The sequence below is a fragment of the Equus przewalskii genome, chromosome 15, assembly GCF_037783145.1.
Source record: "Equus przewalskii isolate Varuska chromosome 15, EquPr2, whole genome shotgun sequence".
Lineage (NCBI taxonomy): Eukaryota > Metazoa > Chordata > Mammalia > Perissodactyla > Equidae > Equus > Equus przewalskii.
The window spans coordinates 59,057,733-59,072,308 of record NC_091845.1 but is presented as its reverse complement, the minus strand read 5'-3'; the positions used below and the strand labels follow the sequence as shown (position 1 = coordinate 59,072,308).

The 14,576-nt window shown below is 33.3% G+C and overlaps 1 protein-coding gene across 2 annotated transcripts in view; it reads right to left on the bottom strand.

Moving 5' to 3' along the window:
- The window catches only part of TOP2B (DNA topoisomerase II beta), a 60,192-nt gene that overhangs the window by 16,425 nt on the left and 29,191 nt on the right, over positions 1-14,576 (bottom strand). For both annotated transcript variants that reach the window (XM_070577436.1, XM_070577437.1), the window contains exons 15-27: positions 14,464-14,569; positions 13,080-13,189; positions 12,659-12,751; positions 12,447-12,561; positions 10,962-11,083; positions 10,611-10,759; positions 9,834-10,065; positions 7,562-7,696; positions 6,699-6,899; positions 5,471-5,666; positions 5,235-5,326; positions 2,211-2,366; positions 1,982-2,065 (exon numbers count right to left, since the gene is read on the bottom strand). In XM_070577436.1, coding sequence (XP_070433537.1) covers positions 1,982-2,065; positions 2,211-2,366; positions 5,235-5,326; positions 5,471-5,666; positions 6,699-6,899; positions 7,562-7,696; positions 9,834-10,065; positions 10,611-10,759; positions 10,962-11,083; positions 12,447-12,561; positions 12,659-12,751; positions 13,080-13,189; positions 14,464-14,569 — 1,791 coding nt within the window. The remainder of the gene's footprint in view (positions 1-1,981; positions 2,066-2,210; positions 2,367-5,234; positions 5,327-5,470; positions 5,667-6,698; positions 6,900-7,561; positions 7,697-9,833; positions 10,066-10,610; positions 10,760-10,961; positions 11,084-12,446; positions 12,562-12,658; positions 12,752-13,079; positions 13,190-14,463; positions 14,570-14,576) is intronic.

The window sequence follows — 14,576 nt, the reverse complement described above, 5'->3', positions numbered from 1 at the left end:
AAGGAAGTGAAGGACTTATATAATGAAAATTGCAAGGCCTTTCTGAGAGAATTGGATGACGACATAGGGAGATGGAAAGACATTCCATGTACATGGATTGGAAGAATAAACATAGTTAAAATGTCCATTCTACCTAAAGCAATCTACAGATTCAACACCATCCCAATCAGAATCCCAATGACATTCTTTACAGAATTAGAACAAAGAATCCTAAAATTCATATGGGGCAACAAAAGACCCCGAATTTCTAAAGCAATCCTGAGAAAAAAGAACAAAACGGGAGGCATCACAATCCCTGACTTCAAAACATACTACAAAGCTACAGTAATCAAAACAGCATGGTACTGGTACAAAAACAGGTGCACAGATCAATGGAACAGAATTGAAAGCCCAGAAATAAAACCACACATCTATGGACAGCTTATCTTCGACAAAGGAGCTGAGGGCATACAATGGAGAAAAGAAAGTATTTTCAACAAATGGTGCTGGGAAAACTGGAAAGCCACATGTAAAAGAATGAAAATTGACCATTCTTTTTCACCATTCACCAAAATAAACTCAAAATGGATCAAAGACCTAAAGGTGACACCTGAAACCATAAGGCTTCTAGAAGAAAACGTAGGCAGTACACTCTTTGACATCAGTATTAAAAGGATCTTTTCGGACACCATGCCTTCTCAGAGAAGGGAAACAACAGAAAGAATAAACAAATGGGACTTCATCAGACTAAAGAGCTTCTTCAAGGCAAATGAAAAAAACAGGATTGAAACAAAAAAACAACCCACTAACTGGGAAAAAATATTTGCAAGTCATATATCTGACAAAGGCTTAATATCCATAATATATAAAGAACTCTCACGGGGCTGGCCCCGTGGCCGAGTGGTTAAGTTCGCGCGCTCTGCTGCAGGCGGCCCAGTGTTTCGTTGGTTCGAATCCTGGGCGCGGACATGGCACTGCTCATCAGACCACGCTGAGGCAGCGTCCCACATGCCACAACTAGAAGAACCGACAACGAAGAATACACAACTATGTACCGGGGGGCTTTGGGGAGAAAAAGGAAAAAATAAAATCTTTAAAAAAAAAAAAATAAATAAAGAACTCTCACAACTCAACAACAAAAAATCAAACAACCCAATCAAACAATGGGCTGGAGACATGAACAGACATTTCTCCAAAGAAGATATACGGATGGCACATGAAAAGATGCTCATCATCACTGATCATCAGGGAAATGCAAATCAAAACTACACTGAGATATCACCTTACACCCATTAGAATGACAAAAATATCTAAAACTAATAGTAACAAATGTTGGAGAGGTTGTGGAGAAAAAGGAACCCTCATACACTGCTGGTGGGAATGCAAACTGGTGCAGCCACTATGGAAAACAGTATGGAGATTCCTCAAAAAATTAAAAATAGAACTACCATACGATCCAGTCATCCCACTACTGGGTATTTATCCAAAGAGCTTGAAGTCAGCAATCCCAAAAGTCCTATGTACCCCAATGTTCATTGCAGCATTATTTACAATAGCCAAGACATGGAAGCAACCTAAGTGCCCATCAACAGATGAATGGATAAAGAAGATGTGGTACATATATACAATGGAATACTACTCAGCTGCAAAACAGAACAAAATCATTCCATTTGCAATAACATGGATGAACCTTGAGGGAATTATGTTAAGTGAAATAAGCCAGCTAGAGAAGGATAATCTGTGTATGACTCCACCCATATGAGGAATTTAAAAATGTGGACTAAGAGAACAGTTTAGTGGATACCAAGGGAAAGGTGGGGTGGGGGGTGGGCACAAAGGGCGAAGTGGTGCACCTACAACACGAATGACAAACACTAATGTACAACTGAAATTTCACAAGATTGTACCCTATCATTAACTCAATTAAAAAAAAAAAAGAATTTTCATTCTTGTTTCATAAACATTACTTTTCCAAATATATTTTAATGGAGACTTAACCTACATCCAGTTCTTCAACAAATGCTGCTAAATCTTCTTTCCAAAGATCTGAAGGAGATTTTCTTTTAAGATCATTGACCTCTCGCCCCTATAATAAGAAAGTAGTATAATTTAAACATTCAATAATTTAAAAATGTATAAAGGGTAAATCAAAATACTTATTTTTGGAAAAAGAAAAAGATATCAATAACACTGAAATAGTTTCAAATTATTTAACCCACAAAAGTTCATACTTTTGCATCTCTCTGTTTAATCAGTTCTTCAACTTTTTCTTTAGTAAGAGACCACAGAGACATATTTAAAATATAATTAAAATCAGGGCCTGAAGGAGTTCCCGAATCAGAGGAACTATCATCATGCTGGTTTTGTGTTTCTTCCTCTTCTGCTGCCTGTAAAAAATAATAAACTTTATATTAACGCCCTGTATAGTATCAAATCAATATTGAATTTTATTGAATACTCAGTTAAAAATTCCACAAATGCTATTCTCTTAGTGCTACATCTTCAGGGTGATGGGGTTATTTTAGATTATCTGCAACATTGCCTCTAAAAATATATTTCCTATAAAAAGTTTAAATTTTCTAAAAATGCTCAATAAAGTCTTCAAAAGGAATGGTATATTCAGTCCCTATTTATGCAGGAATCTGATGAAAAATTAACTGCTTTGCTCAGGCACTAAGTCAAGAAATGAGAAGACACCACATCTTAAAATTAATAGAGTAGAACTAATGTTTTATCACTGTCTCTTGTCAGATTTTTATAATGTTTTATCACTGTCTCTTGTCAGATTTTTATATTAGTGAGCGAATGAACAATTTGAAACCCAAAATAAATATCACTTATGAAGAATATTTTATAGTTGTAATAAACATGCTAAATTACAGTCACTTGCTAGGGATGAATTCTTAATAAAAATTCTCTAAAGCAAGAAGATTCATGTGAGGACTTAGACAAAGTTCACTTAAGAATTTAAGAGCTGGTGAGTTAGAGTAAGAATTGTGAGGGCTATTCTAAAATTTTATTCATAAGGTCTTTTTCCCTAGAAATAGTTGGAATAAAAAGTCCTCTTATGCTAATATTAAAATTCAAAATCTAATGTATTTAATAGAAGTCATTATAGGTGACATCACCTTTAAAATTTTTAAAATAACAACAGCCATTAAATAAAATTGCATCTAAATTGTTTAAGGCACTCAAATAATTAAAAATGATGGAGTTAACCATGACATTCCATAAAAAAAAAAAGTTCACTTTTGATAATCAAAAAAGAAAAAAATAGCTTTACAATTTAATTTAAAATTTTCAGTACAATAATGTATACATATGAAGTAAACTTTAAGTCTACTTTAGAAGTAAAGGGATAAAAATAAAAATTGCAAAGCAAAGTGCTTCATTACATAAACAAAACTACGAATTCAATTAAGCCACATTAGCCAAATAAGGAATGCTGTTGTTGAGTTGATAGATGATTAATAAGTACCTAGATAACTTTTGACAAATTAATAAATTCTATAAGTTTTTAAAAATTCTTCATGAAACAGTGTGTTGCTATAGAATATTTAGGTTGTTACACATTAAAATTAGGGTGTCATAAAATCCTGTTAGGCTCACACTTTAGAAGTCTATTTGCTCTAGGTTTTGATGACACCCAAAGTATTGTTAATGAGCATTCAAGGAATATGTGTATCTACCATTGTGAACATGAAGATGACTAGATAGTTTCAGAAATCAAGAAAAATAAATTTTTCAAGTTCCAAAGACAGAATTCTGTTTTTGAAAAAACTTTAATCTTCCAATTATCTGCTTGATAAATTCTCTTTTCTCCAACTCTACACAATAGGACACTCTTGTAAGAGCAGCTCCTTTTGTTACCTGAACCCCAAAGCGAAGATATGGCCAAGATGCTGAGAAAATTTTGATGGTGCCAATGAAATTACTGAAATCAAGCACTAGATTTTACCCATGAAGTCTACTTCTACCAGAAGGGCATTCCCAAACCCTACTTTGTCTTCTAAAACTAAGCATTAAATTCATTAGCTTACTAGTTCCTTTTTGTAAGATACAGTTTAAACCTACAGTGATACGGAAGGGCAAGCAGTGTATAAACCATAATTTGGGGTTTAAGAATGCAATAAAACACACTGAAAGGAAAGCAAAGTGCTTGGATCATCTTCACTCTGAACGCTCCCCCTCTTGTCCTACCCCGTTTTCCTCAAATGATGAATAAGCCTATTATCTTAATATGTAATTGCCAAACACACAATTTAATCTAATTATAATCACTCTGATATATGGCATTCTATTGATTGTTCAAAGTTGAAAAAAGCTTAAATAATGTAAACAAAAGCAGCATTTCAATATGGTTTGATTATGGTTGAGAACTCATAAATGTAGGAAGTTCAAAGTTTCAGTTATGTCACATAATCATAACTGTACTTTTTAACTGTACATAACTGTACTTTTTAAAGAAGCTAACATTATCAGTAGCACATATACACAATATTCTAAGTATCCAAAAAATTAATCATTTCCAATTTTCTTCCTTGTACATTTGTGTTCTCAATCACAACATTGTATTGCCTTTTAAAATTTTTCTTTTAATTATACAAAACAGTAAAAAACTAATTCTTGAGAGGAATATCAAAGTTTCAGTATTCCATTCACTGAATTAATTTAGTATTTTATGATCTGAAGTGGACAACTGAATTAATAAAACATCAGACTTTTAATCTGAAGTTCCAGGATTTAAATCTCCAGCCAAAGATCTAAGCACAGGGCAAAGCACATACTTGGTGCTCTATAAATACTGTAATATTGAACATTTTGTCTCTAGTCTTTCAAGTGAATGGTGACTGGCTATCATATTGTGACCATACACTGATCAGTGTGAAATGATTTACGTGCTACATTATAGTTCCCAGACAGTATACATGTACCTCAAAAAAAACCACCACCACAACTCACACTCTATAATGGCGGGCTCAGAAAAAAGGCCAAGGAGACTGAGCTACCTTCTCACACCTGGAGTCATTTCTCCAGGCCCTGGCTGAGTCACACTAGCAAAGTGCTTTGTGGTGAGTGTGCACTGCAAATTCCTGTACTATATCTATTCTGTGGATAAACAGAAGACTTCAGCCTCCAAAGACAACTCAGCACCTTTACTAGTACTAAATTTAAAATTTAGGGGTTGCGTTTTTGTTTATTTTGGAAGATGCTTTTATAAGCTTCTCTGAATGTCTTTTTCTGCAAATGATTACCTTTTCTTGTGCTTCTTTCCAGGCTTTCACTGGGTCAGATTCATAACCTCTCTGGACTAACATTTGAATCAAATCTTTCTTTGACCTATTCTCTATGTGAGGGAAAAATAAAGTTAGGATCAAGAAAAGAGATTCAATTTGTATTTGTTTATATTCTACTGATAAAAATGTCTTCTATTAATAAAGATTTTTTTCCATTTTAACTAATGTTTAAATTTTTAAAGGTTGCGTCTTACCTATAGTAATTTTCCCTTGTATCTTCTCTAAAATGAAACGGGCTTGATTGTTAAGCTTTGTAGATTCTGCTCCCAGCATTCCTACAAGCCACTCCTTACGCAAACCATAATAACTTAATCGTAAATCAAAGAATTCTTTCAAAATGTCTTGCACAGTTTCATACTTCTTCAGACATCCCATATGATCAAAGAGTACCTAAGCAAAACACAAAGTTTTTGAAGATTACATAAGTCTGTATATTGGTATTTTTAACTTATATGATATCTACAGTATTTAAAATAAACATAATACTTAGATGAACACACATCATCTCTAAAAGCCATTAAACAGAACAAAACTATTGGGCACATTTCTGATTAAATAGTCCTTCGGTGACTCCAAGAAACTGATAAATTTAATTCTCAAAACTATGCCAATATTTAAAATAGGAATAACTTTGAAATATAAAAATAAGTCCTTTAAAAAAAAGGTTCTTACTTAAAAAGGCTATAAAACTACTTAAGAAAAATTTTTTTCAAACTAAAAACAAACATATTCTATCTCTAAGTTTAAAAATGTTAAAGTTCTCACTCCCTTATATACTCAATGGATGTGCATTTGCCTCTCTCTTTTTTGTTTTTTATAACTGTGCTATAATTCACACAAAGTTCCTCAATTTGAGGGCAAATTTTACTTCTTTTCTATCCTTTTTCTCCTTTTCCCATAAGCCCTTCTTGGCAGATTATGGCACTTTTTCTCAGCCCTTGCGCTTTTAATGGATATTTTCTTTTTACCCTTTTTTAAATCTAAAAGCTCATAAGAAATGAAACAAGGATAATCGTACACATTCACTTTGTACCTTCCTCTCCAATTATATATAGACACAAATATACAAGTTTCATAAAGCAGATTATGAGGAGATAAGTACGCCACAATTAAAATGCTAATAGAGACAGGCATAAAGCACATGAACATTCTACAACAATCACTCTTATAACTTTTAGTCAGTGTGTGTGAGGGTATGTGTATTCTGTATGCTCAAGCCGAGATGTACAAATGGAGAGTTGGGATTAAGAGTAGTCGATAATAGTAGAGAAAAAGGAATGTACCTCTAGACTCTTCAGCAAATATACAGGGGGGGAAAAGGCATTCAGACTTACTACAGCCACTGCAATCATGAAGCCATTACAAAAATCCAACTTATGGAAAAAAAGAAAGGTTAAATTAATAGTAAATTTAATCAATTACCATAGAATTACAAGTAAGAGTAGTTTGAAGTTTAAAAACTTTGTGCAGTCCAGCAGCTTCTGCTTGTGCTAGTTTCTCTTCAGTCATTTTCACCACAAATTTCACAGTTGTATCAGTATGATATTCTTTATAATCAGAAATTAATGCTGGTGTTTTATCTGTTCCATTTAGCATAGGTTCTAAAACCTGTTCTTTATATACCTATAAAAGATTTAAAAATAAGTAATTCTTTTCATATAGAAGATTTAAAAACAAATAATTCTTTTCAAGACATATACTCATGTTCTCATACTACAAGTCATGTGATTTTTTAAAAATTTTCAACTCCAGTGGGGAAAAAAGGAGAAAACTCCATTTCTATCATCTCCTGCCCAGTTGCTATAGAAGACAATATATGGGAATCTCAATGGTGACAGAAGATACACACGGTAATGGTTCTGATCTGCTCATACTCCACAGGGCAAGGAAAAGGCTGAGTATGAGAGGATGTCATCAACAAGTACTGACAAGAGATGACATTCATACTTTTAGATTTGTAACAGCTGACACTGACATGAACTGACCATATTTATAAGGGTTCAAAACACTATTTCTTACATATTATTCTACTCATTTCAAGATAAACAAAGATAAGTCTCTTAAAAAGTACGCTTAAGTCATTCTACATTTAGATAAGTTAAAAAACGTTTTAATTACTATTTGAATATTCAAAGCCCAAATTCAACTGAATGGGGCAAAAATGTATATAGGAATTTTTAAACACTATACAGACTTGAGGCAAACAATGACGGAATCATATTCTTACCAGAAAGCATTGCTCAATGCAATGCCCTCCTCACAGGCGCTCACATACTTAAACTAACCTGTGTCCAAGTTCTAACTGGAAGCTCTGTAATCTCTACTGTGTTTCTATCCACCACAAATATTTCACCACTGACTGCATACTGGTTTTGACCAAGTTCTTGGATCGTTCCTTTAAAGTTTTTGTAGTTTGGAAGCTGCAGAGAAAAATAAAAATAACTTAAGGCCCTGACTTCTCTCTCGAGTGCCAGTACCACCATTTGAGTGCCCCTTAGTCTATGGTCTACTGCTACTGACAGATTAACATGACTGAAACTAAATTCCTCATCTTTAAGAGTCCCTCTCCAAATAATAACTCAATCTTGAATTCACAGCTTCTGTTAATATTATCTCAACATACCCCAATCTCAAAACCTTAGCATCATCTTTCCTAGTCTTCCTAGAACATTACTTTTTTTTTCAGCCTATTGCCTCCATACCTCCTTCTCCCCTAAATTAATAATCCTTTAAATTCAAACTCCTTGGATGGTACATTGAAAGCCTTCCATAGTCTGAACCCAGTCTAACTTTCTACCTGTTCTCCAATGATTTGCCTTCCAGACTACTACTCTTCTTCCATATTTTGATTGGATATTTTGAATATTCTCACTTTCACTCACTCGACCCACCAGCCCTGACATATATTCAGCCCCCCATACCTCACTGATCTATATAAATCTTACTCATCCTTCTCAGCCTAATTACAAGCAATCTCTCCCTCATCTAAAATTCATATTTGCTATTATCACTAAGAAGTTAGGCATACAGCATAGGACACTTCTTCTGGCACACTGAGGAACTATTATCTTTTGTCACTGTAAACTTCATGCCCTGATGTCTTGTCTTGACAACAGATTAACTTTTTGAAGACAAGGATCATAGTTCTTTATCTAGCTACTTAGCATAGTATCAGATAGAGAGAGAGAGAGAGAGATAGATAGATATCTATCACATAAGAAGCATGTATTGATCAAATACATTGACTTAATACTCTAAAACGTATCTGAAAGAATTAAAACATAATCATAAAAGGTAATTTGATGCTTCTGTTAAAAATATTCTAAAGTATTTTGAAGTATTTAAGGGGAAAACAGATTTTAAATAAAATTCATAATGCAATATTCTGTTTTAAAATACAAAAATGAGGGGGCTGGCCCCGTGGCCGAGTGGTTGGGTTCGCGCTCTCCGCTGCAGGTAGCCCAGTGTTTCGTTGGTTCGAATCCTGGGCATGGACATGGCACTGCTCATCGAACCGCGCTGAGGCGGCGTCCCACATGACACAACTGGAAGGACCCGCAGCAAAGAATATACAACTATGTACCGGGGGGCTTTGGGGAGAACAAGGAAAAAATAAAAAAAACTTAAAAAAAAACAAAATACAAAAATGGAAACTTGGAGAGCAACATATAAAAATATTAAGTTTATTTCTACATGGTGGGTTGATGAATAATGTTTTCTCTTTGCTTATTTATATTTTCTATAATTACTATCATTTTTGTAATAAACTACACTTTTATTTAAGTGTATCATGATAAAGGGACATTTTCAGATCATTTTAAATAATGCGGAAGAGGGGAGGACACTTTTTTGAGAGGTTTTTCTTGGAGGGAGTTTAGGGGAAGAACAGAGCACAGAGAATGATGTAAGGGCAAAAATAAAAAAATATGGGGATACATTAAAATACATACAATGAGTTTTTAAGGATTCTTACAACTCTAATATGACTTAGTAGTTTGAGAACAAAAACAAAGTTACATACAATTTTGTCATAAAAGCATTATTCTCTATATAATTTAGATATTTCAAAGCCTGTAATATAGGAGTCTTTTTAAATTTCAATAAACAGTTTCTCCCTATAAACCTTATCTCAAGCTTATATCCTTTACTGTAGGCACATATCAAGTCACACACTAATAAGAAGGCTTCATTGTCTACACTATATTCTTTTTTTTTTCTGAGTAAGATTGGCCCTGCACATCTGTTGCTGATCTTACCCCCTTTTTCTTTTCTCCCCAAAGCCCTAGTACATAGTTATATATCCTAGTTGTAGGTCATTCTAGCTCTTCTATGTGGGATGCTACCACAGCATGGCTTGATGAGTGGTGATCCAAACCAATGAACCCCAGGCTCCTGAAGCGGAGTGCGCAAACTTAACCACTGGGCCACAGGGCGGGCCCTACACTATGTTCTAAAATGAAAACGGTTCTATTACTTTTCTAAAATGACTAGAAGTTATAGTTTACACATTATCACTTGTTAAATAAACAATACAAGAAATAAGTTCTAAATAATTACCATGGGATGAGGATCCAAGCCTTCTAGCATTCGTCTGACATTGTTCACAATTTCTCTAGCATCATAGTTGGGTAGTTTACAAGCCCATCCAGTACCAATGCCCTCAGCACCATTTATTAAAACCATGGGAATTATGGGAATATACCACTCAGGCTCTACGCGTTGATTGTCATCATAAAGGAATTTAAGCAGGTTGTCATCCACGGCAGGAAAAAGCAGTCTTGCTAAAGAGCTAATGAAAGGAAAAATAAAAATATGGAAAAAGTCATATTTTCGGAAATAAAACTTTATTTATACATAATTAAAGATTTTACATTTCAAAAAATCTTTTTAGAAGAATGCATTTTTAAAATTTTGACTACATGTGCTTAATAAAATTTACCTAACCTTACTACCAAAAATATTTCTCTCAGGCACAAAGCCAGACTAAAACAGCCCTATTTTACTTATATACATATGTACTTACTAAATTCTTAGTATTGACAAGTAACTTTTTAAGGATTTCCTCTTACCCTGACTAAACCACAAACCCATCTTCAGTGTAAAAAGTGAAGTTGGGTCAGAAAAAATCCTTATATTCATTAGGACTGGTTTCACCAATAATTCATAAAAATTGAGAACAACAAACTTCATTCTATTTGTGATCAAATAAATGGATCATTCACCCTCAACAGAATGTCCAATTATATCTCTCCATAGTTACAATTCTATTAAACATTTAGTTAATTCAATAAACTTCAAATGGAACTTTATACCATTATACCAGCAAATTGTTACCTTAACATTGTGAAAATATAACGAGGGCTTGCAGCATCTTTGCCACCATGAAGCCGAGTTCCAAACTGACCAATAGGCTGAAGCAAGTTAATGTTGTTACTTCCCACAAAGTTCTGAGCCAAATTCACAATAGTCATCATCAATGCTTGCTATAGAATAGAAATAGACAGAATATAACATTAATATTCTAAATTTTCTATATGTATTCCCTAATTTTTATTAAAATCCAAACTCTGGATTCTCTTATGAATCCAAAGACCTTATGAAAAGAAAAATACTATGATTATGCTTAATTATCATTCCTCATGCCAGTAAGTATAGTTCTCAATTGACTCCAGTCTTAATGCTTACTTCCCCATGATGATAAGCAGACATCTCCGCAACAGATCCAGCCAATTGGGCAACTTTCACTTCACGTTTATCATTCCTCTTGAAACAGGTAAATAAAACTTTTCGTTGGCCTGGTTTAAAGCCTATTTTTAAAAAGAACATCCCTCCTTTAAAAATATTACTCAAGATATAGTTGTAATGTTTCTTTTAATAACAACAATGTTCTATATAGTCAAGAGAAAAAAAGCAAAGATATAGTTTGCTTTTGAAAATAAATGACTAAAATTGTTACTTAAGATTCTGTAACAAAATGAGTACAAACTAACAAGTTTATATACCATCTCAATCTATTCCAAAAGTGAAGTACCAATTGAAAGACCACCTTCTGGTCTTAAAGACCTGCTCAGTGGCACCTAACTCCATTCACAGGAGTTTCCCAACATTCATATACCCAAAACGTCAGTTGTAACTAAAGTACCAGCAAACTATCAACAAGCCTGAAAACTATTATTAAGAGTATTCCAAATCAGAAAAACCCTTATAAAGAAGAGATATATTATGGCAGTTAAGAATGCAGGCTTTAGAATCTCACCAATCTGGATACTCTTTTCAACTCGGCCATTTACCATGTGACTTTTCACAAATTACTAAACCGGTAAGTCTCAGTGTCCTCATCATTGTAATAGAAATAATCACAATAGGGTGATTAATAATCCTAATAGGGTGATCATAAGGATTACATTAGATAATGAAAGCAAAGCACTCTGCTTCCTTATCACTCTTCTTGCTCTAGGCCAATGAGCACACTAATAAACTTTTCAGTATATGCTAGCTATCATCATCATCATTGTGGGCCCAGAGCATGGTGGAAACAAGAGGATGATAAAATATGGCCACTTTCCTTGAGAATTTTATAATCTAATTTGAGGAGGCAAAATTAACACAAGTAAAATAAGAGGCACATAATGATTGGCACAGAAGTCTAGGCATCTGAGACCAAGTTAGATTGCAATTGTTAGGGAAGATTTCACAGAAGGGATGTAACTTAAAGCCAGAATTAGATGGATGGGTAGAACCATCTGTAATTAGCTGAAAAACCAAAGAACACAAAGATCAACTAACTTGTTAAAGGTTATAAAATGAAAATTAAGAAGTTATAGATAGAAGACCAAAATATGCTCTATTGGATAGCAGTTTCTAAATTATTTTCATCAAGTTAAATAAATTAAATTATTAGGTTTGGGTATTGAGGTATAAAGGTGTTTTTAAAATTTAATCTCTGATAAACATTTTAGAACTTACCAAAATTAATTTTCCTTAAAAAACTCAAAAAGGGTTTAAAAGATTCAAATTAAGAAATATAAAAGATTTCAGTCCTATCAAAACATCTCAAAAGCAGCATCAGAATTTTAAAATTTATTATAAGGATGGCTTAAAGTACATGAAATTAAATCATACTCAATAACATTCAAACATGAGAAAGATTTTTAAAGAAAAGCTACTTACCATCAACAAGAGATGGTATAGATCTTTCATTGTCTGAGTTTGAGAAGAGAATCAATTCCTTGTTGATGAAATCATTGTAAGTCAAATGCTTTGTTGCTGTACCATACAAAAATTGCTAAGAAAAAAGTTATATAGCAATACTGTCATTATTGCTGCATGAATTTTAGTCTCCTTCTCTTTCTTCCCCCAGATCACCATTCTTTATGACTAACCTCTGGTAAGCCATGTAACCTACGCTGTCTCCGATCTTCCATAAAATTTGTTAACCATTCTTTTCTGTCATCAATCTTCTTCTTACTGAATGCCTGAAAGATTCCAGGTAGCAATTTCATACATTAAAAATAAAATGAATTTTATTATAAAATTAAAATTTATAAAGGCAAATAACTATTAATTTCTGGGAAATTAAGGTTTTTCCCAATGTACTTTTATTAAAAATACACTTGAACAGAGGTCTTTCATTAAAGAACTACAAAAGCAGGGCATAATCGAGGGGGTTGGGGGAGACACTAAGATTAACTAGTTTGGGCATTAGAATTCAAGAGACATCACAGAAAACCAAGACCAGGAAAAAATGTATGGCAGGTAAGGGGATGGATATTAGGAAAAATTTTTGAAAATTAATTTTATTACCAAGGTAATGGCAGCATCATCTTCAGGACCAGCATATCTAAATAAGATGCGGTGCCTTTCCATATCAGCAAAGTATTCCTTTGCTTCTTTAGCTGTACTGGTACCCAATCCTGCACAATTTAAAAAATAAAAGTGAAAATAAGCCTCCCAGAGAAAGATAAATACTAGATGATCTCACCTATATGTAGAATCTAAAAAAGTCAAACTCACAAAGAGAGAGCAGAACAGTGGTTGCCAGGGGCTGGGGGGTAGGGGAAATGGGTCTGTCAAAGGGTACAAACTTTCAGTTATAAGATGAATAAGTTCTGGGCATCTAATGTACTGCATGGTGCCTACAGTTAATAACACTATACTACATACTTGAAAATTGCTGAGTAGATCTTAAATGCTCTCTCCACAGAAAAAAAAAGGTAACTATGTGAGGTGACAGATGTGTTAATTAATTTGATTATGGTAATCATTTCACAATGTATATGTATATCAAATCCTCATGTTGTACACCTCAAATACATACATTTTATTTGTCAATTATACTTCAATACAGCTGAAAAAAATTTTTTTAAGTGAATCATGAACATCAATGGCTGTTTAAAATCATTAGGTAAAAAGCTGATGGACCAGTACCAACTGATCAATTTTAATAGACAAAGAAAGAACCAGATATTACGTGCCTCCTGACATAAGTACACAATGCCAACTATTAAACGTTTTTGCCACATAAATCTAATCCAAATCTGTTTGAGCCTCCAATTTAACTACCTGTTAACAGAAAATAAGAGAAACATGCTACATATTTAATGAAACTACAGCTATAATCAGCAAAGCCAGAATGTAGGAAATTATAAAGGACAAACAATCAACTTTTTCAATAAAATGCAAGGGAAAAATATGAAAAGGGTAACAATGTATTAAGATTTAAGAGACTCATCAACCAAATGCAATGTGCGGACCTCGTTTGGATCCTGACTCAAAGAAAAAACCCCACTATAAAAATAAACACTTTTAATACAGTCAGGAGAATTATAACACTGACTGAATATTTAAGGTTATTAAAGAAAGGTATTATAACAGTATTATTGACATTTAAAAAAATTATTTTAGCAATATATAATGTCTGGAAGTTATTTCAAACTAATGGTGTGACAATGAGAAGAGTTTAGACAAAGCAAGATTGGCCATGAAATGGTGATTGTTTAAGTAGGTAGGAAGCCCATTATACTACTTTACTTTTATAAAATTTTCCATGACAATTCTTTAGATATCAGAAATAGCTGTTTTTGAAGTCTAAAAGTGACAAACTTTCAAAATATTTTATAATACTTTCATAAAAATAAATTTATGTCAGCAGTAACTTCACAAAATTTAAGTATTTTAAAATACAAACCTTTGTAGTATTTTATTTTCCAGGCTTTCTGGTTTTCTATATGTTTCTTCCACTCATCAAATTCAGGAATACTGTAGAAGGAAAGTTCCTGCTTATTTTTGCTAGCCTAAGTT